This window comes from Phocoena sinus, chromosome 19, assembly GCF_008692025.1.
Source record: "Phocoena sinus isolate mPhoSin1 chromosome 19, mPhoSin1.pri, whole genome shotgun sequence".
In the NCBI taxonomy this organism is placed as follows: domain Eukaryota; kingdom Metazoa; phylum Chordata; class Mammalia; order Artiodactyla; family Phocoenidae; genus Phocoena; species Phocoena sinus.
Genome location: NC_045781.1, coordinates 1,337,515 through 1,357,918, shown reverse-complemented (window position 1 = coordinate 1,357,918; position 20,404 = coordinate 1,337,515). Strand labels below are relative to the sequence as shown.

Below are 20,404 nucleotides of genomic sequence, written 5' to 3'. Positions count from 1 at the left end.
GGATCCTTCTCCTTTACCATGAATTTAACTTGGATGTGTGTTTTATTTTACTGGTTTTACCTATAATTCAACCGCTAGAAAGCAGCAGAGGGGGACTTGGAAATGTCCTTTCCACAGGGTTAGAGAGGCTGAAACAGTGGAAAGAGGAAAGAACTAGCACTCACCTCAGAAGGCCACAGCCATACAGGATGAGCACCTTGCTGTCAGAGACAATAAAGAAAACAAACCCTCCGACAAACCACTTTCAATACATCAGCCGGTGTGACCCTTCAAAGACATGGCAGATCAAGCCATTCCTCTGCTTCCAATCCTCCAATGTCTCCCCATTTCATTCAGAGTCAAAGCCAAGACCCTAATAGTGTTATGCAGCGATTGACTGCAGTTGGACTCCCAATTTCCTTTCTGAATTAATCTCCTACTATTCCCTCTCTTCATCACTGATTCAGCTCCATCACCTCCTTGGTGTGCCTCGAATATTGCAGGTTATGTCCCAGCCGTAAAGCCCTTGAACTGGACGTTCCCTCTACATGGGGAGAACTTTCTCCAAATACCCACATAGCTAGAACCTTCTTCTCTTCCCAAGTTTTTGCATAAACGTCAGTTTTGAGAAGAGGCCCCACTTTAACCATTCTATTTAAAATTATGACGTGTTCTTATCCCCTCACAGATTGGTGTGTATCATTGAACTTACACTGCTCCATTTTTTCCCTTCAGTAAAACTTATGACCTTCTAGTATTTTATACAATTTATTGTTTATTATGCTGCTTATGTAAACTCTGTAGGGCAAGATTGTTTCTTTCTTCAACCTGTTTTGTTCAGTGATGCCTTTCAAGTGCCCAGAACAGTGATTCTGGCATCCAATAAATATTGAAGTGAATGAATGAATGATTAAAAAAAAGAAAAAGAAAAAAACCCACATAGAATGGAATCAAGAGTGAGAATTGGGGGGGGGGATAAATTGGGAGATTGGGATTGACATATACACACTACTATATATAAAACAGATAACCAACAACAGCCTATGGTATAGAACAGGGAACTATACTCAATACTTTGTAATAACATATAAGGGAAAATAATCTGAAAAAGAATGAGTATATGTATAACTCATATACATGAGTATATGTATATATGTATAACTGAATCACTTTGCTGTACACCTTTGCTGTACAACATTATAAATCAACTATACTCCAATAAAATTTTTAAAAATAGATAAATAAAGCCTCTAAGTGACATGGATCAAGTTATCTTCCACCTTGCTAAACATCTTTTCAAAGAACCTATTGAGGGCTTCCCTGGTGGTGCAGTGGTTAAGAATCCACCTGCCAACGCAGGGGACATGGGTTTGAGCCCTAGTCCAGGAAGATCCCACATGCTGTGGAGCAACTAAGCCCGTGCGCCACAACTACTGAGCCCGCGTGCCTAGAGTCTGTGCTCCACAACAAGAAAAGCCACCGCAATGAGGAGCTTGCGCACCACAACGAAGAGTAGCCCCTGCTCACTGCAACCAGAGAAAAGCCTGCACACAGCAATGAAGACCCAATGCGGTCAAAGATAAAATAAATAAAAAATTAAAAGAAAAAAAAAAAAGAACCTATTGAAGACTGAAAATGCAGCCAGTTAATAGACTCAAGTAATTACCTGTCTACCATTAAACAAATACAACATATTTTCACTGAGGTTTGTTGAATTTGACTGAATTTCCCTAAATACCCTAAATGTTTCTATTCCGCAAACTGTGTGCATATACTAATAAACGTACTTCTTTTTAAACTAAAAAAAGAAGAAGAAGAAGAAAGAGTGAGAGATAGTATCAGGCATTTAAAACCAGATGAACAGGAGTTTACCTATAAAAAAAAAATTCAACGTCTTTAGGGGTGCACATTTTAATGTGGCGATCCCTATGTGGACCATTCTCTCCTTAGATATAAAATACAAGTATTGTGTGATGCTATTTTCGGTATTCTAATTTCTTACAAGTTCAAGTAGCTCATGACTCAAGCCCTCATATTTCTCACAAAGAGTTATGCCAATGGCTAGAGATGTTCGGAACAAAGCCTTCCAACAAATGTTGGTGGAGCTGCCCTCAACGTCCAAGTTTCATGACACAAGACAGCAGTGAACACATAAAAACAAAGGGCTGGGGTCCTTTGCTCCCTCAAACATTGCCCCACCAAAAAACAGAACTGATGAAAAACTGCAACAGGCTTGGCAGGAAAGTCTGAAAGAGCTTACGAAAGCATTTGTTTTTTTCCGTTCATAGTCTTTGTCTCTATCCCCTCCACCTCTTTGTTATTTTTCTTTTTTCTTTATTGGCCACACCGTGGGGCTTGCGGGATCTTAGTTCCCCTACAGGGATCAAAGCTAGGTCCTCCGACAGTGAAAGCGTGGAGTCCTAACCACTGGGACTCTGCAGGGAATTCCCTTGTTAGTTTTCTTTTTAACATAATGCAGAGATGGCTTAAGTGCAAACCAAGGGGGAGCCCTGTGGCTGAATGTTGTTATAAGCGCACAACGAACCCTGAGTCTGTCTCCTCTGCACTTCCTCACAGGGAAAGCCCAAGCTCCATCAAGTTCCAATATGACTCTACGTGACTAGTGGTGACCTGTCACAGGAGGCTTTCTCACGGCAATAATTAAGTGGTTCCTCTTCATTACACATTCTCAGGTGGCGAGGATGAGTCTTTTCTTTTGGCTGAGGAGCGTCCTTCTGGTTACATTCAGAACGTCTTTCCCCGGTATGTTCTCTGATGTTGACAGAGGTGGATGGACCTACGGGTGGCATAGCTTCATGTGCTGAGTTTCTCCACAGAATGAATCCTCTGAACGATGAGCAGAGGCCGAAGGCTTTTGACACTTCCACTGCATTCGCAAGGCGTCTTCTCCCACGTGACCACTTGTGCATTTGAAAAGCAGACAAAAAACCTTCCCAGAATTCTTTACACTCAAAGGGTTCTTCTCTCCAGCATGGATCCCCTCATGAAAGACAAAAGAGGAGCAGCGGTGAAGGCCTTTTTCTCAAGTATGAACCCGCTGGTGCTGCAGGAGATGTGACCTGCGTTTGAAGGCCTTCCCACACTCGGCACACTTGTATGGCGTCTCCCCGGTGTGGATGACAGAGTGCTGGATGAGGTACGTGCTCCGGTGAAAGGCCTTCCCGCACTGGGCACACTCGTAGGGCTTCTCCCCCGTGTGAATCCGCTGATGCTGTAGGAGTTCTGAGCTGCACCTGAAGGCCTTCCCACACTCTGTGCAATCGTAAGGCTTCTCTCCAGTGTGGATGATGTAGTGCTGGATGAGGTGTGCTCTGTTGCTAAATGATTTTTCACATTCTTTGCATTCAAAGGGTTTTTCTCCAGTGTGGGTCCTATTGTGGCGAATAAAAGTAGAGCGGTGGGTGAAGGCCTTTCGACACTGGCTGCACTCATAGGGCTTCTCCCCGGTGTGGATCGGCTGGTGCTGCAGGAGGTACGACCTGCGTTTGAAGGCCTTCCCACACTCGGCACATTTGTATGGCGTCTCCCCGGTGTGGATGACGTAGTGCCGGGTCAGGGTTGAGCTCTGGCTGAAGGCTTTCCCACACGCGTTGCATTCATAGGGCTTCATTCCAGTGTGAATCCGCTGATGTCGAACAAGGTACCACTTCCTGTTAAAACTCTTCCCGCACTGCTTGCACTTGTAGAGGTTATGAATCAGGGGGCCTTTTCCTGGTGTCTGTGGGTCATGCTCACAGAGAACATCTCCCTGAGAGACTCTCTCCTGGAATGCCCTGGAGTGCACACCATCATCCGTCTCCAAACCATCATCTTCAAGGCTCGTTTTCCCAGGATGGGTTTCCTTGTGGGCGTCTGTCTCTGGCCTCAGCTGACCTTTCTGCACTTCCAAAAGCTCTTCTGGATCCATGGCTTGCCTCGACCTGCAGTCCCTTGAAGATCCCAGAGTCAGGCTTCCCTGGAGCAACACTCCTTCAGACAAAACCAGCTCTCTGGTCTGACGTTTTGCTCTGTCATCTGAAAAGAATCCAATACACAAAGGGGGACTTTCGGTGATACAACACAGAAGAAACAGAAGCAACACTTCAGTGAACAAATGAGGATGAAATCAGCACCTCTGATATCTGCTATGTTTTAATGTCAGTGTATCCTAGATTTCCAGTTACTTTCTATGACCCTTGTACCCTAACACCATTAAAGGGAAAATCTGGCAGGAGGCCGGACCGGGAGACAGAGGATCTGGAGTAGGGGAGGGAGGACAGTTTCAATAATACTGTCTGGAGAGCACCTGCCTCAAGGATTGATGTCTTGGTTCTGTGAGAGTGTAGGGAAGTGGCACCTAGCAAGACTGGGAAGAAAAGGTCATCTTCCCTGGGAGGTGTCCCATGAGCTGGGTCCTAATGCAGACATCAGAGTTGCCAGAAAGAAAAAAGGATGGGGTACTGGGTAGAAACGGAAGGAATAAGCGTGGGTAGATCCACCTTTGGAAAGTGCTTAAGAGTTATAAGAAGAAAAGGTACTATCACTCAGCCATAAAAAAGAAGGAAATCATGCCGTTTGCAGCAACCTGGATGGACCTGGAGATTATCATACTAAGTGAAGTGAGTCAGAGAAAGACAAATATCATAGGATATCACTTATATGTGGAATGTAAAAACAATGATACAAATGAACTTATTTACAAAACAGAAACAGACTCACAGACATAGAAAACAAACTCATGGTTACTAAAGGGGAAAGGCTGGGGGGAGGGAAAGATAAATTAGGAGTTTGGGTTTAGCAGATACACACTACTATATATAAAGTAAACAAGGACCTACTGTATAGCACAGGGAACTATACTCAATACCTTGTAATAACCTATAAGGGAAAAGGATCTGAAAATGAATGGATATATGTATATGTATAACTGAATCACTTTACTATACACCTGAAGCACAACATTGTAAATCAACTATATTTCAATTAAAAAAGAAAAAAGTGCCTAGAAAATGGCCTGGGATGTAATAAGTGCTATTTAATTGGCCTATAAATAAAACACTGAAAATACTGTTTAAATTTAAAAAAAAACAAAGAGGTACTTCACTGGTGGTCCAGTGGTTAGGACTCCCATGCTTCCACTACAGGGGTCCTGGGTTTGATCCCTGGTCAGGGAACTAAGATCCCACAAGCCACACAGTGCAGCAAAAAAAGACAGTTACAAGAAGAAAGTGGCACCAGAAGCCTGGTGAAGGCAAGCCTGAAGGGGCGGTTACAGGAAGAAGAGAATAAAAATCTCAGAAGAAAAGGGGTAGTGGGACACACAAACTCAAACGGTATGAAAGACGAGTTTCTGCTCTGTTGAGAGGCATTAGAGTGGTGTTAGCAGGGAGAGCTCTGGAGTCACAATGCCTCAGTTTGAGGAGCGGCTTGTGGGTTCCCTGACGAGGGGTCAAACCTGTGCTCCCTGAAGTGGAGGGGCACAGCCCTAACCACTAGACCGTCAGGGAAGTCCCTCCTTTCTTCTTTTTTTTTTCCTTTAAATTTATGTATTTTATTTATTTATTTTTGCTTGCATTGGGTCTTCGTTGCTGTACGTGGTCTTTCTCTAGTTGTGGCAAGTGGGGGTTATACTTCATTGTGTTGTGCGGGCTTCTCATTGCGGTGGCTTCTCTTGTTGCGGAGCATGGGCTCTAGGCGTGCGGGCTTCAGTAGTTGTGTCACGCAGGCCCTAGAGCGCAGGCTCAGTAGTTGCTCTGCAGCATGTGGGATCTTCCCGGACCAGGGCTCAAACCCGTGTCCTCTGCATTGGCAGACAGATTCTTAACCACTGAGCCACCAGGGAAACCCCCTCCTTTCTTCTTTACGTCATAATTTCCTCACCTAAGAGACTAGAGGACTCTCAGTTTCTCCGGTTGTCATGAGGGTTAAATGAGAAAATGCCTGTAAAGCTCTCAGCACATTTCTTGACGCGGTGCGAGTATGTATGGTGGTTAATTTTATATGTCAACTTGGCTTGGCTACTGTGCTGAGCTCTTTGGTCAAACATCATTCTGGAGGTTGCTGTGAGGTACTTTTTAGATATGACTGACACTGGAATCATCAAACTTTGAGAAAGGCAGGTTACCCTTCTTAATGTGGATGGGCCTCATCCGATCAATCAATGTCCTTGGGACTTCCCTGGTGGCGCAGGGGTTAAGAATCCACCTGCCAATTCAGGGAATACAGGTTCGAGCCCTGGTCTGGGAGGATACCACAAGCTGCGGTGCAACTGAGCCTGTGCGCCGCAACTACTGAGCCTGGGTTCTAGAGCCCGTGAGCCACAACTACTGAGCCCACGTGCTGCAACTACTGAAGCCCGTGCACCTAGAGCCCGTGCTCCACAACAAGAGAAGCCACCACAATGAGAAGCCCATGCACTGCAATGAAGAGTAGCCCCTGCTCACCGCAACTAGAGAAAGCCCACATGGAGCAACGATGACCAAACGCAGCCAGAAAAGTAAATAAATAAATAAACTTAAAAAAAAGAAAAATCGGGGGCTTCCCTGGTGGCGCAGTGGTTGAGAGTCCGCCTGCCGATGCAGGGGACGCGGGTTCGTGCCCCGGTCTGGGAGGATCCCACATGCCGCGGAGCGGCTGGGCCCGTGAGCCATGGCCGCTGAGCCTGCGCGTCCGGAGCCTGTCCTCCGCAACGGGAGAGGCCACAGCAGTGAGAGGCCCGCGTAACGCATAAAAAAAAAAAAAAAAAAAAAAAAAAAGAAAAATCAATGTCCTTAAGGGAAAAGGCTGAGATGCCCTGGGAGGGAAGGGATTCTGCCTCCAGACTCAGGACTGCAAGCATCTACTCTTCCAGCTTACTGGACTGCCCTGAAGATTTTGAAATCACTTAACCCTCACAATCACATGAAGCCTAATCAATAGAATAAAACTTTGATTTATCTCCTTTTGGCTCTGATTCTCTGAAGAAGTCTAATGTTATTATTCTCATTGCTGTGCTGGGCAATTAGGATGACAGCAATGCCATTAGCAAGGACAATCCATCTTATTCTACAGGCCAAAGAGAGTGGCCTCAGTAGAAACCAACCCTACGGACACCCAGCACCTAGAACTAAGACAATAAATTTCTGTTGTTTGAGGCACGCCCCGTCACCCAAAAGGAAAAGAAAAATAAAACCTATCCACGGTGATAGAGTGTAAACAGTGGGTAACACTGTAGGACAAGCTATTGACAAGGATGAAGCACCAGGAACCTGTCACAGAACTGGAAATAGTCTAAACTTTGGGTGAGGTGGAGGATACCTCAGTTTATACATATGTGAAAAGTAAAGATGATTTCCCACTCTTGGGCATATATCCAGACACAACTCTAATTCGAAAAGCTATATGCACCCCTATGTTCACAGCAGCACTATTTACAATACAATATTGTAAATAGTGTATTGTAAATACACTATTTACAATACAATATTGGAAATACCCTAAATGTCCATTGACAGAGGAATGGATAAAGAAGATGTGGTACCTACATACAATGGAATATTACTCAGCCATGAAAAAGAATGAAATAATGCCATTTGCAGCAACATGGATGGATCTAGAGATTGTCATGCTAAGCAAAGTAACTCAGAGAAAGACAAATACCATATGATATCACTTATATGTGGAATCTAAAAAAAAAATGACACAATGACACAAATGAACTTACCTACAAAACAGAAACAGACTCACAGGTATAGAGAGCAGACTTGTGGTTGCCAAGGGGGTTGGTGGAGAGAGATGGATTGGGAGTTTGGGATTAGCAGATGCAAACAATTACATGTAGGATGGATAAACAAGGTCCCATTTTATAGCACAGGGAACTATATTCAATACCCTGTGATAAACCATAATGGAAAAGAATGTATACATATGTATAACTGAATCACTTTGCTGTACAGCAGAAATTAACACAACATTCTAAATCAACTATACTGCAATAAAAATTTTTTAAAAATTGAAAAAAGAAAAAGTGAACCTGAAGGATTGATATGTATCACTGTATACTTCCGATATAAAAAAATTAAGTAGATTTTAAAAACAAAAGGTATGGAAGTCAAATATATAGAGTCAATCCTTGAATAACACGGGTCTAAAACCCATAGGTCCACTTATACACGATTTCAGCCCTTTGTATCTGTGAGTTCTGCATTCATGAAGTCAACCGACCATGGATCAAAATACTACATAATCTGCAGTTGACTGAATCTGAAAATATGGAACTGTGCATATGGAGGGGGACGGCCCACCATAAGGACCTTAGCATCCACGGATGTTGGGATCTGCGGGAGCACTGGAACCCATCCCCCACATACACCACAGGACAACTGTCCATCATTTCCAAAATGAGACAACTCTTTCAAGAGTTGTGAGCTTCCCTGGTGGCGCAGTGGTTAAGAATCCGCCTGCCAATGCAGGGGACACAGGTTCGATCCGTGGTCTGGGAAGATCCCACATCCTGCGGAGCAACTAACCCCATGCGCCACAACTACTGAGCCTGTGCTCTAGAGCCCATGAGCCACAACTACTGAGCCTGCGTGCCCCAACTACTGAATCCCATGAGCCTAGAACCTGTGCTCCACGAGAGAAGCCACCGCAATGAGAAGCCCACGCACTGCAACGAAGAGTAGCCCCCGCTTGCCACAACTAGAAAAAGCTCACGTGCAGCAATGAAGACCCAACAGATCCAAAAATAAATAAATAAAATAAATAAATTTATTAAAAAAAAAAAAAAAAGATGACGAGAGGGACTTCCCTGGTGGCACAGTGGTTAAGAAACCGCCTGCCAAAGCAGGGGACATGGGTTCGATCCCTGGTCACGGAAAATCCCACATGCCGCCGAGCAAGTAAGCCCGTGTGCCACAACTACGGAGTCTGCACTCTCGAGCCCACGAGCCCACGTGCTGCAACTACTGAAGGTCGTGCACCTAGAGCCCGTACTCCGCCACCGCAAATGAGAAGCCCACACACCGCAACGAAGAGTAGCCCCCGCTCGCTGCAACTAGAGAAAGCCTGCACGCAGCAATGAAGACCCAATGCAGCCAAAAATAAATAAAATAAAATAAATAAATTTATATATATAAAAAAAGATGACGAGAGCTTGAACTAGGGTGCTGGTGATGGACTCAGGACACACGGATAATCTCAAACGGGCAGGCCTGGGGATGGACGGATGTTGGTTTGATGGAGAGAGAGGCTGGCTGAGGTGTTGCTAATCTTCTCATCAGCTTAGATGGCAGGACGTTCTCAGAACCAGGCACGGGGTAGGAGTGGGCAGGATCCCGGGGGTCTTCTAAGGCATGACAAGCTTGAGGGGTCTCTGAGACACGCAAGTGGAGATCTAGGAATAAGGAAATGGGGGGCGGGGTGGCGTGTGGAAGAGAGCATCGGTAGTGGGGTTGGCCAAAGACACTTACAGGCGGGCTGAGAAGCCTGAAGGACCGACAGAGAGGAGACACCGTGACTCACTGTGGATTATTCAAGCTACAGCCAGCAGCAGAGATGTGGGGCTGAAAACCCCAAACATCCGCTTGGTGTTCTTAAGGGCAAGAGGGGCAGGAAGGTACAGTGCAAGGGGCTGCTTCTGAGTGTCTTGTGGACAAACAGGAGGATGGATAAATGGATGGAGAAGGTGGGAAAGAGTTCCATAGAGAGTATAGCATAGATCATAACTTCAAGGGGAAGAAAGGCCCCTCTTCCTCTGAGTCTAGAAGTCCAGGAAAAATGCGTGATACCACCATTCACTCTGGTTAATACAATTACATGGATACGGTAAGAACTGACCTTAGTCGCCCCTCTGTATAGACCAGGCGCTATACTAAGCAGTTTTCTGCATTATCTCATTACACCTTCAAACAACCCACTCACATACACACTAGCCTCGCTCTGACTTCCTGAGAGCAGGGCGAGTAGAGTAGACAGAGGTCATACAAACCAAGCCCACTGGCTCTTCTCCTTCGGCCCAGAGCAAAACCACACTCTCCAGTCCTGAGCATCCAGCTGCGGCCAAATGCCTAGTCCTTGCCTGTGGGATACAGGGGAGTAAAGTATGTGTGCATCTGGGTGCGACCTGGCCCCTATCCCTTGCTGTTTCCCCTCCACCAGCTGGATTATGCTGGACCAACCTTAGAGCTATACGTTGGCGTCAGAAGGTGCCTGGATCTCTAGATGCAACTAGAGATTATCATACTAAGTGAAGTAAGTCAGAAAGAGAAAGACAAATACCATATGATGTCACTTATATGTGGAATCTAAAATATGACACAAATGAACCTACTTATGAAAGAGAAACAGACCCACAGACATAGAGAACAGACTTGCGTTTGTCAAGGAGGAGGGTGGGTGGGGAGGGAAGGAGTGGGAGTTTTGGATTAGCAGATGCAAACTATTATATATAGGATGAATAAACAACAAGGTCCTACTGTAGAGCACAGGGAACTATATTCAATATCCTGTTATAAACCATAATGGAAAAGGACATAAAAAAGGAATTATATATGTGTATAACTGAGTCATTTTGCTGTATGGCAGAAATTAGCACGACAGTGTAAGTCAACTGTACTTCAATAAAAAAAAAAAAAGAGAAAATAAAAATTAAAAAAAAAAGAAAGAAGAAGAAGGTGCCTGGGTCTCTAAGTAATGGTGTGGTCCCAAGCTGGCCAGCTGATGCACACTATACTTTGATGTGAGAGAAACCACCAGACCCCACAAAGGGGGTTGCACATAGCAGCTCAGAGGCACTGGTCCCCATGCATTCTCAAGGTTGCTGGGAACCCACCTGCCCAGCAGCTATTGGCTCCTACCTGGGCACATGCTACGTGGGAGGCCTCTCCTTCCCATCCACGGCTCCTGCCCATGTTCCAGCAAGTGGATCAACTCTGGTTTGGGAACTGGATGCCCTGTGGATGGAGAAAAGAACAGGACGCAGGTGTTTTGATGAGAAGAATGAAACCCTTCCATCCTATCTGGGACTTCATGACAGGAACAAGACCATGAATGTAGCGGCTCCCAAAGTAAAGAAAATGTTGATCTGTGACTGGGAATCCGACGGCACAAACACCACTCCTGGGCTGCAACTGCTATAGAGGGTGGTGCTGTCTGTCTACACAGCACCACTTCCCTTAAACTTCATCAGTGGAAGCCAGCCCCATGCAGGGTCATGCCACTTTCACACACAGCCACGGGACCCTGGGAATACTCCAATAAAAAACAAAAAAACCCCACAACGCTGAAGTCAAAATAATGGCATTAAGGTCCTAGCAAGTTCACGTAGAAGGCTCAGGGCTGTGAGCTAGAGGCTGGTCCCTCTGTTGAACAGAAAAATTAGCCACAAAGGGGGCCATGGAATACTCACTCACACTGATCTGAGACTCTCTTGACAACAATCAGCGTGCCAGACAGAGAAGGTAAAAGGACTGGCTTTTGCAGGGTGTCCACCTGTGGCATTCCATGACATTCCTGTGCACCTTCTAAAATGATCTCCTGCCCAGGGGAGGATCACGGCCCAGGCCTCAGAAAGCATGTGATGATGACGTAGACACGAGGGGCCTTTGAACCAAATTGTGCTGTTTAGGAAGATCCCTGGATGGCACTGATGACAAATGCCATGTAGGGGTCTCCCTCACTCACCCACTTGTCTGAGAACAGCCCTGCTAACTGGGCTGTGGGGACACCTGACATCACCAGGCTGGGTCAGTCAGCTTCCCTCCTGTGGAATCTGCAACAAGGACCTCAAACTGAGGCCCGAGGTTCCTGGGCACTGGGATGGGGCTGGTGTTCATAAGGACATTGTTTCTATCCCACCGATCACTGCTACAGACACAGGGAGACCAGGCAGAAGGAGAAGCGACCAGAAAAATGCAGGGCCTGTGGGGAGGAGGAAAGGTGACTCCTGTGACCTTGATCAGCCCGGAAACAAGGCGGGTGAGGTCCCCCACATGTGTGAGAGCTAAGCACTTACCCAGTGAGACCAGGAGCCCACAGATCTCCAGCATCACCTCTTGGTACAGGGTCCTCTGATCCAGGTCAAGTTGTCCCCACTCCTCCCGGGTAAAGGTCACGGCCACATCCTTGAAGGTCACCAACACCTGGACAGTCAAACAGGTAGTGGTGTTGGGCTTTTGCACTTGGATAGGATCAATCCTGTCACTCTGTTGCCGGTGAAGATGCAGAGAGACCCAGGCCTGAACCACTGAGGCCTGCTGATCGCCGAGTTCTGTGTTGGGCTCAAGGGGGAGGTGGAAGCAGTCTCTGGATATAATGCAACTGTGGCTGAGAGAAAAGCCTCCGTGAAGGAAGCCACTAGAGATGACACAGACAATGGTGTTCCATGAGGACTGGGGGCAGATGGTACGTGCTCTGGGAAAAATGTTCATGATGATAATTCCAACAATGGTAACAGCAAAGTGACAGGTGCTGAGCCTCCCTGGTCCTCACGGTGCACCTGCCCCAGGCTGCGGTCTTCACACGCTGCGGTAAAGTGACTAAAGATCCCTCGCTCTGGAGCCAGATTTCTGGGGTTTGAATGAAGACTCTTAAATCTGACACTTGGGACTTCCCTGGTGGTGCACTGGTTAAGAATCTGCCTGCCAATGCAGGAGACATGGGTTCGAGCCCTGGTCAGGGAACATCCCACATGCCACGGAGCAACTAAGCCCGAGTGCCACAACTATGGAGCCTGTGCTCTAGAGCCCATGAGCCACAATTACTGAGCCCGCCTGCCACAACTACTGAAGCCCATGTGCTCTAGGGCCCGTGCTCCGCAACAAAGAGAAGCCACCGCAATGAGAAGCCCACGCACCGCAATGAAGAGTAGCTCCTGCTTGCCACAACTAGAGAAAGCCCGCGTGCAGCAACAAAGACCCAACACAGCCAAAAATAAATAAATAAATTTATATATACAAAAAAATCTGACACTTGCTGGCAGTGTGATCATGGGGAGGACGACATCCCATCATTTCTCCAAGCATCAATTTCCACATCAATACAACAATCACTCCCACTATGCCAATTCTTAGAACTAAAGAGAAAATGTTCCCATACCAGATGCTGTGGAGTGCCTGGCCCAGTTAAGTGTTCAGTGTATTTTGTGACTTTCACTAATCCACAGCCCACAAGGTAAATGCCATCGTCACCACCACGTCACAGCCAGAGGCCTGAGGCTCAGGCAGCTCTAGAAAATCAACCACAACCTCAAATTTAAGGAAAAGTGGGGGAATTCCCTGGTGGTTCAGTGGTTAGGACTCCACGCTTTCACTGCTGAGGCCCCAAGCTCAATAGTTGGTCAGGGAACTAAAATCCTACAAGCGATGTTGTGTGGCAAAAAAAAAAAGGGTGGGGGCGGTGGCGAAGCAGTGCAGAGGTAGCAGCTGCACGAGGGGCTGCGGCGTCAGAGGTGAACCAGCAACCCAAACACCTGGGTTAACCACGTCTCGTCCACGACCCTCCTAGGTGAGAATTATGAAGATGACGACCTAGTAAACTCTGATGAGGTTATGAAGAAACCATTTCCAGTACAGATTGTTCTTGCACATGAAGATGACCATAATTTTGAGCTTGATGAAGAAGCTTTGGAGCAGATATTGCTACAGGAGCACATAAGAGATCTTCACATAGTAGTGGTATCCGTGGCAGGAGCTTTTCGTAAAGGGAAATCATTTCTACTGGACTTCATGCTTAGATGTATGTATAACAAGGATTCTCAAAGTTGGATTGGTGGAAACAATGAAGCACTGACTGGCTTTACATGGCGAGTTGGTTGCGAAAGAGAAACAACAGGCATACGTCTGGAATGAACAAAAGTGGCTGTGCTGCTAATGGATACCCAAGGTGCCATTGATAGCCAGTCAACTATCAGAGATTGTGCAACAGTGTTTGCTCTGAGCATTATGACTGGCTCTCTCCAGGTATATAATTTGTCTCAAAATATTCAAGAAGATGATCTTCAACACTTGCAATTATTTACAGAATATGGCAGACTTGCAATGAAAGAAATCTACCAGAAACCATTTCAGACATTAATGTTTTTGATTCGAAACTGGAGTTATCCTTATGAACATTCATATTGTTTGGAAAGTGGAAAACAATTCCTTGAAAAGAGATTGCAGGTAAAACAAAATCAACCTGAAGAGCTACAGAATGTAAGGAAGCACATTCACAATTGTTTCTCAAATCTTGGTTGCTTCCTTTTGCCACATCCTAGTCTTAAAGTTGCAACTAATCCTAGTTTTTTTGTGGCCTCTCCCGTTGAGGAGCACGGGTTCCGAACGCGCAGGCTCAGCGGCCATGGTTCACGGGCCTAGCCACTCCGCGGCATGTGCGATCTTCCCGGACCGGGACACGAACCCATGTCCCCTGCATCGGCAGGCGGACTCTCAACCACTGCACCACCAGGGAAGCCCATCCTAGTTTTGATGGGAGATTGAAAATATTGATGAAGAGTTTAAACGAGAGCTTTGAAATGTGGTTCCAGTGCTACTTGCCCCAGAAAATTTGGTAGCAAAAGAGATAAGAGACGAAAGTCATTTGTAGAGATCTTGTAGAATACTTTAAGGCTTATATTAAAATTTATGTAAAAAGTCCATGCTTCAGGCAACAGGTGAAGCTGATAATTTTGCTGCAGTAGCAGGAGCAAGAAAGAAAGTATGGAGCAGGTAGGCGGTGGGGACAAGCCTCACATTGCACCTTCAGATCTGGAAGCGAAAACACCTGGATCTCAAGGAAGTGGCGATTAAACAGTTTCGTTCAGTAAAAAAAAATGGGTGGAGATGAATTCTACCGTCGTTATCAGGACCAGCTTGAGGCTGAAATAGAAGAAACCTAGGCAAATTTTATAAAGAAACCTATGCAAATTTTATAAAGCACAATGATGGCAAAAATATCTTCTATGCTGCTCATACGCCTGCCACACTGTTTGCAGGCATGTTTGCTATGTATATAATCTCAGGACTGACTGGTTTCGTTGCCCTAAACTCTATAGCTGTCTGTGTAACCTTGTCATGGGGTTAGCACTGAGGCCTCTTTGTACTTGGGCATATGTTACATACTCTGGGGAGTTCAGAGAAATTTGAACAATGACTGATCAGATTGCTGAAACACTATGGGAACAAGTATTGAAGCCCCTGGGCGACAATTTGACAGAGGAAAACATAAGGCAGTCTGTAACAAACTCTATCAAAGCAAGCCTGACTGTCCAGCTGTCTCATCATGCCAGATTAAAGACTGACTGACAGTTCATCTCCTCATAGACTCCACTCTTTCTTCTTTTCATGCTAGCTGTACAATGAGAACGCAAATAAAAATAAACCAAAGTTTACAATCAACTGTAGGAGTAGTTTAGTATAACTGGCTTCACAGATGGCTGCCACAGAGTTGAAATTGTTGGTTTTAAGCGTTCTATTTATGGCTCCTAAGACATGAAGACTAACTGTGCGTTAGTTTTCATGCACACTTGTGCCATGTTTAATTCTTTTTTTTCCCTTTTTACTTAATCTAATGTTAGTGAAATCTGTCTTATGTAAAGGATATTTCAGGGAAATATTTTAAGAAATCTATTTAGAGTCTCTTTAACACAGTGTCCCATTGAAATTTTAATTTTTAGAGGTTATGAATCACTGTATCAAGAACCAGGTTGCAACGACAATGAAGCCTTTATTGAGCCACGGCATTAAAAGTACATATTGCTTTACTGCCTTCAATACCAGTATTACATAAATGCATGTATCAGGAACTTCACAGAAATTACATGATAACTCTTGTAGCTAAGAAAATGACTCTGAGGTGTACATTTGTCTTGCCTTTGAAAATTTATAAACCTGTCCTAAAAGGAGATGCATATCTGGGAAACTGAACTGTCTTTATGCAGTTTAGCCTTCATGTACATAAAATATGCCGTTAATTTTATTGGGGGAGAAATTCCAACCAAAAATGTTGCCTACAGCTATGAGTTAAGAGTATCTATACAGTGTAGAGCTTTTATTTTCTAAAATTGCAGATAGGGCATGTATATGAATTATAAATATATAAACATGATTTTGTATTAAAAGTTTTGTAGTTTATGACAAAATCTAGTTCTGTGGTAGGCTAATGAGTACAGTCACTGTGAAGGAATGTTTGTGGCTCGTGTCAGTGTGTGAATGCAGAGACAATTTGAAGTTTTTGATATATTTGTGATATTTATCTTCTTGAGCACTGCAATCTCACCCCCCCACCCCCCAAGAGAATTCAATGGGAATGTTTATCGTGACTTTGTCCTCTAGCATTTTAAAGTTCTTTCCTGTAATTTATTTTCAGTACATAATTAAAATTTTGTTATATATATATATATGTATGTATATAAAGGAACAGAAGTGGGAATTGAACATCCAGCCAGAAAAAGATGGCACAGAGTTGTCAGAAGATGGGCAGGTGGGAGCAAGGGGTACCTTAGCTAGAATTAAAACAGCCAGGAAAAGACTGTCCTAAGAGGTGACAGTGATGCACAGGAAGGGTGGGGAGAGATAGCCCTGCAGAGATCTGGGAACAGGACCCCAGATGAAGGAAAATGCAAGGGGAAAAGCTGCAAATTGGGCAGGAATTTTGCAAGTTCAGGACCTCCTGGCTGACTGCGGTGAGTAAGGGAAGAAGGGGAGAGGAAGAAGCATGGGGGAAGTCATGGGGCAGATCCAGTACAGGCCTGTGGGCCACAGTGCAGGAGGTTGTACTTATTATAAGTGTGATGGGAGCACCTGAGTGGCAGACCCATTTATTCATTTAACCATTTATTGAGTGCCCTTTACAAGCCCAGGCTGTTCTAGGTCTTGGCAGAGAGCAGCAACAGGCGCTCATGGTCCAGGGCTGGAAAGAGATGCTAAACAAGTAACGATATAAATGAGCAAGACAATGTCAGAGGGACGCAGATTCCAAAGTCAAGAAAATAGAGTTTCCCTGGTGGTGCAGTGGTTAAGAATCCGCCTGCCAGTGCAGGGGACAGGGGTTTGAGCCCTGGTCCGGGAAGATCCCAAGTGCCACGCGGAGCAACTAAGCCCGTGCACCACAACTACTGAGCACTCTAGAGCCCGTGTACCACAACTACTGAGTCTTTGAGCCACAACTACTGAAGCCCACGCACCTACAGCCTGTGCTCCACAACAAGAGAAGCCACCGTAATGAGAAGCCCGCACAACCCAAGGAAGAGTAGCCTCCGCTGGCCACAACTAGAGAGAGCCTGCATGCAGCAACGAAGACCCAACACAGTTAAAAATAAAACAAATAAATTTTAAAAAGAAAGAAAATAGCGCGAGATGACAAGAGGTTACAGTCTGCTTTAGACAGGGCACCACGAAAAGCCTCTTTCAGGACAGCACACTGGAGTGAGTCTGATATAAAGTGAGGAAGGAGCCAAGTGAATGGGAAGTTAACAAATAAGACAAGTCCTGACAGCGATCAGGACTATGATGAGGGTACTCAGGGCCACGGCTATGGAATTACCCAGGACCTCTTGTGTTTTCATGTCCAAACGGACACCACACTCCTGCACACTACCACCACTTACCATATGTAACTGAGCTTCAAATAGGAAAACAGATTCAGTGGGAAGCCAGTTCGACTGGCTGTAAACTGAAAGACAAATTCCTTGGCCTTCTGGGCGCCCTGCCTGTCCTGACACCCTTTCTGTCCTAGCAGGGCTGCAATCCCCAAGCTGCTGCAGGCTACTCCTGCCTCTTCCTCACCCCAGCCCTTATCTTTGTAGAGGTTACACAGCTGGGATGCCCAAGGGTCAGATTCCCCCAGGGATGAGCCTCTAACATCAACAGAGGCTCAAGAGGCACCTCCGTGGAAAGAGAGCCAGAGTGATGCTCCCTGCACCGTGCTGGACGCAGGGGGATACACGTCACCTATGTGGTTTTTCTAGTTCCCTCAACCCAGTTGGAGGAACTGTAGCATAAAAGCCAAGGACAGGGACTTCCCTGGCCGTCCAGTGGTTAAGACTCCGCGCTCCCAATGCAGGGAGCACGGGTTCCAGCCCTGGTCGGGAAACTAGGATCCCGCATGCCTCACCACGCAGCCAAGAAAAACAAAACAAAACATAACCAAGAACAGCAGGGAAAGCTGCTCAAGGTCCTAGACTCGGGAAGAGGCGGGGCCGCAACACACAGAAAGGTCTCCGGACTGTGCGGCCTGCGCTCCTCCCTGCGGGTCCTTCCACGCCAGCGGTATGGGGTCAGGGGGATTCGAGAAGCCACATCTCTCCCTACCACACAGCGTCCCACTCACTGACTGACAGAAATGGGACTCTCCGTGTGAAGCCCCTAACCTGGATTCCCACCCGAAGCACAAGCGAGCCCAACCCGAGGCTCCGACAAACAATGCCCTGGGGAGGACAAGGTGATGACTCACAGGACACCACCATCCTGCACAGCAGCGCGCCTCGGCCACGTGGGTGGGGTCCTAGCGGGCGTGGCCTGGCGCACCGTCCACTCACCTGCGCCGGGGTCACCAGCGCCGCCATCGCACCGCGGGGAGCGTAGGACCACGTGAGGGCGCCGGAGACCGGCGGGTCCAGCGGACTTGGCTGACCCTCCCCCAGGTCGTACAAAGGCGCAGGTGGGCCCTCCAGGCTGTCCTCCCCGCTCCGTCCCGACGACCCAGGTAGAAGTCACCTAAGATAGAGACACAACTGCCCCATCACGAACAAACGGCCTCCCTGGCGACACAGGAAGTCCCGCCCCTGACAACGCGAGTCACTAACGCCCGTTTTCTGTGACGTCATCAGAGCGGCGCTCACAGCTATTCCGCGGAGCATAGTCTTCAGGGTAATGTAGTTCTTGTCCAGCATCCGCTCGGGAATGGGAGTCTGCTCCTTGGAGCCAGTGTCCCACAGGCAGGAGACTGGAGCTGGCAAAGGGCCTACAGAGGATCCAACGAAGGAGGCGAGGCATTGGATGTTTCTAAAGGGAACACACCCAGTTTCCCTGTTGTGTTTCCTTTATCTTGTCATTTAAGATGCACCTAACTGAGCAAGTGGACATACTGTATGGTAAACTTTTTAAACTTCGTATTCTGCTGCCTCCCATCGCCACAGTCTGTGAGCACCCCGCCCAGATGACTGAGTACACCAGAGTGATGAGGCTGTGGCACCTGACACAAGCTCCCCTTGTCCTCCCTTGTGACCTAGTGACATCACAAGGCACCAATGAAATTCCCTCATGACATCTGCCTGGGTACTCCCCGCCCCCCCGACCGACCTTGTCTTGGGGGCCTCTCTCTCTCTGTCTGGGCTCTCCTCCTGATTGGTTGAGCCTGCTCCGAGGGTATCATGATATCACGCAGATACAAAGTACCTACAGTCATAGATGGGAACTAATAAACTTTATCTTGCTACTGTTCAAATACATGCAGACTGAAGTTTCACAGTTCTGTGCGTTTCAGCGTGTTTGCTCAGGGTCTAGAGAGAACCGACTTCACACATGGCCATTACTAGGATGTTGCAGAAGAAGAGGTTGGGCGTCCCTTAAACAGGTGGACAATAGAAAAACTTTGCTTTCTATAAATGTTTAAATAAATTCATGAAGATCTTCAAAAGTATGTTTGGGGGGGCTTCCCTGGTGGCGCAGTGGTTGAGAGTCCGCCTGCTGATGCAGAGGACACGGGTTCATGCCCCGGTCGGGGAAGATCCCACATGCTGCAGAGCGGCTAGGCCCGTAAGCTATGGCCGTTGAGCCTTCGCGTCCGGAGCCCGTGCTCCGCAACGGGAGAGGCCACAACAGTGAGAGGCTCGCGTACCGCAAAAAAAAAAAAAAGTATGTTTGGAACATATACAGAAGATTTATTTTACAAAAAGTGAAAGTGCTTTAACATAAATTATAAATTTAAGTGTATGTTATTATCCAAATATCTTCATATTTATTCTGTCCCTTCTATTTTTTGAAAACATAATCCCTTTAAGGGGAGACATTATATTGTAGACTCCATTCAGCAAGCAGGAGCCCAAAGAAAAACCTTGATACACACACTGCAGTGTCACTAAGTCACAATATGCCTGCTTTCAATAGTTGGCAACCAAAATATATTATCTTATTACTCTCCAACTTCCTATAGATCAGAACTTTAGAGATAATTTTGTAGGCGTCAGTGTATGCATTCAAGGTGAGACAGGCTGTGACCTGGGACCTGGGACCCTTTGCTGTAGTGCTTGCACCTGGATGAACATCTCCTCAAGCAACAGATACAAAGAAACTACAAGGGACTAAAAATAACTGTGTACATGTGATTTAGGGCAAATTATGAACAGCAAAATACAAAAGACCAAAAACCCAACTGCCACTTCTGAGGTGTCGGAAGCAAAAGCAGGGTACTGTGCATGAGCCCTGCACAAAGCACCACCAAGGGCGTGGGCAGACCACCTAAGCCATAC

The 20,404-nt window shown here is 46.4% G+C and overlaps 1 protein-coding gene and 1 pseudogene across 2 annotated transcripts; one reads left to right on the top strand and one right to left on the bottom strand.

Annotated features, from left to right (window-relative positions):
• Window positions 1–732: 732 nt before the first annotated feature.
• ZNF550 (zinc finger protein 550) lies at window positions 733–18,743 on the bottom strand. 2 transcript variants are annotated; one of them, XM_032612068.1, is made up of 4 exons: window positions 18,473–18,743; window positions 11,972–12,098; window positions 10,815–10,910; window positions 733–4,014 (listed from the first exon to the last, which is right to left on the bottom strand). In XM_032612068.1, exons 1-4 carry the CDS (start codon window positions 18,497–18,499, stop codon window positions 3,023–3,025), a joined length of 1,242 nt encoding a protein of 413 aa, XP_032467959.1. In that variant the 5' UTR covers window positions 18,500–18,743; the 3' UTR covers window positions 733–3,022. The 2 variants fall into 2 exon arrangements, with proteins under 2 accessions (XP_032467959.1, XP_032467960.1); XM_032612069.1 differs by lacking the exons at window positions 11,972–12,098; window positions 18,473–18,743 and adding an exon at window positions 9,947–10,036 and having other exon boundaries at window positions 1,884–4,014; window positions 10,815–10,847.
• Window positions 13,506–15,080, top strand: LOC116743552 (annotated as a pseudogene).
• Window positions 18,744–20,404: the final 1,661 nt, after the last annotated feature.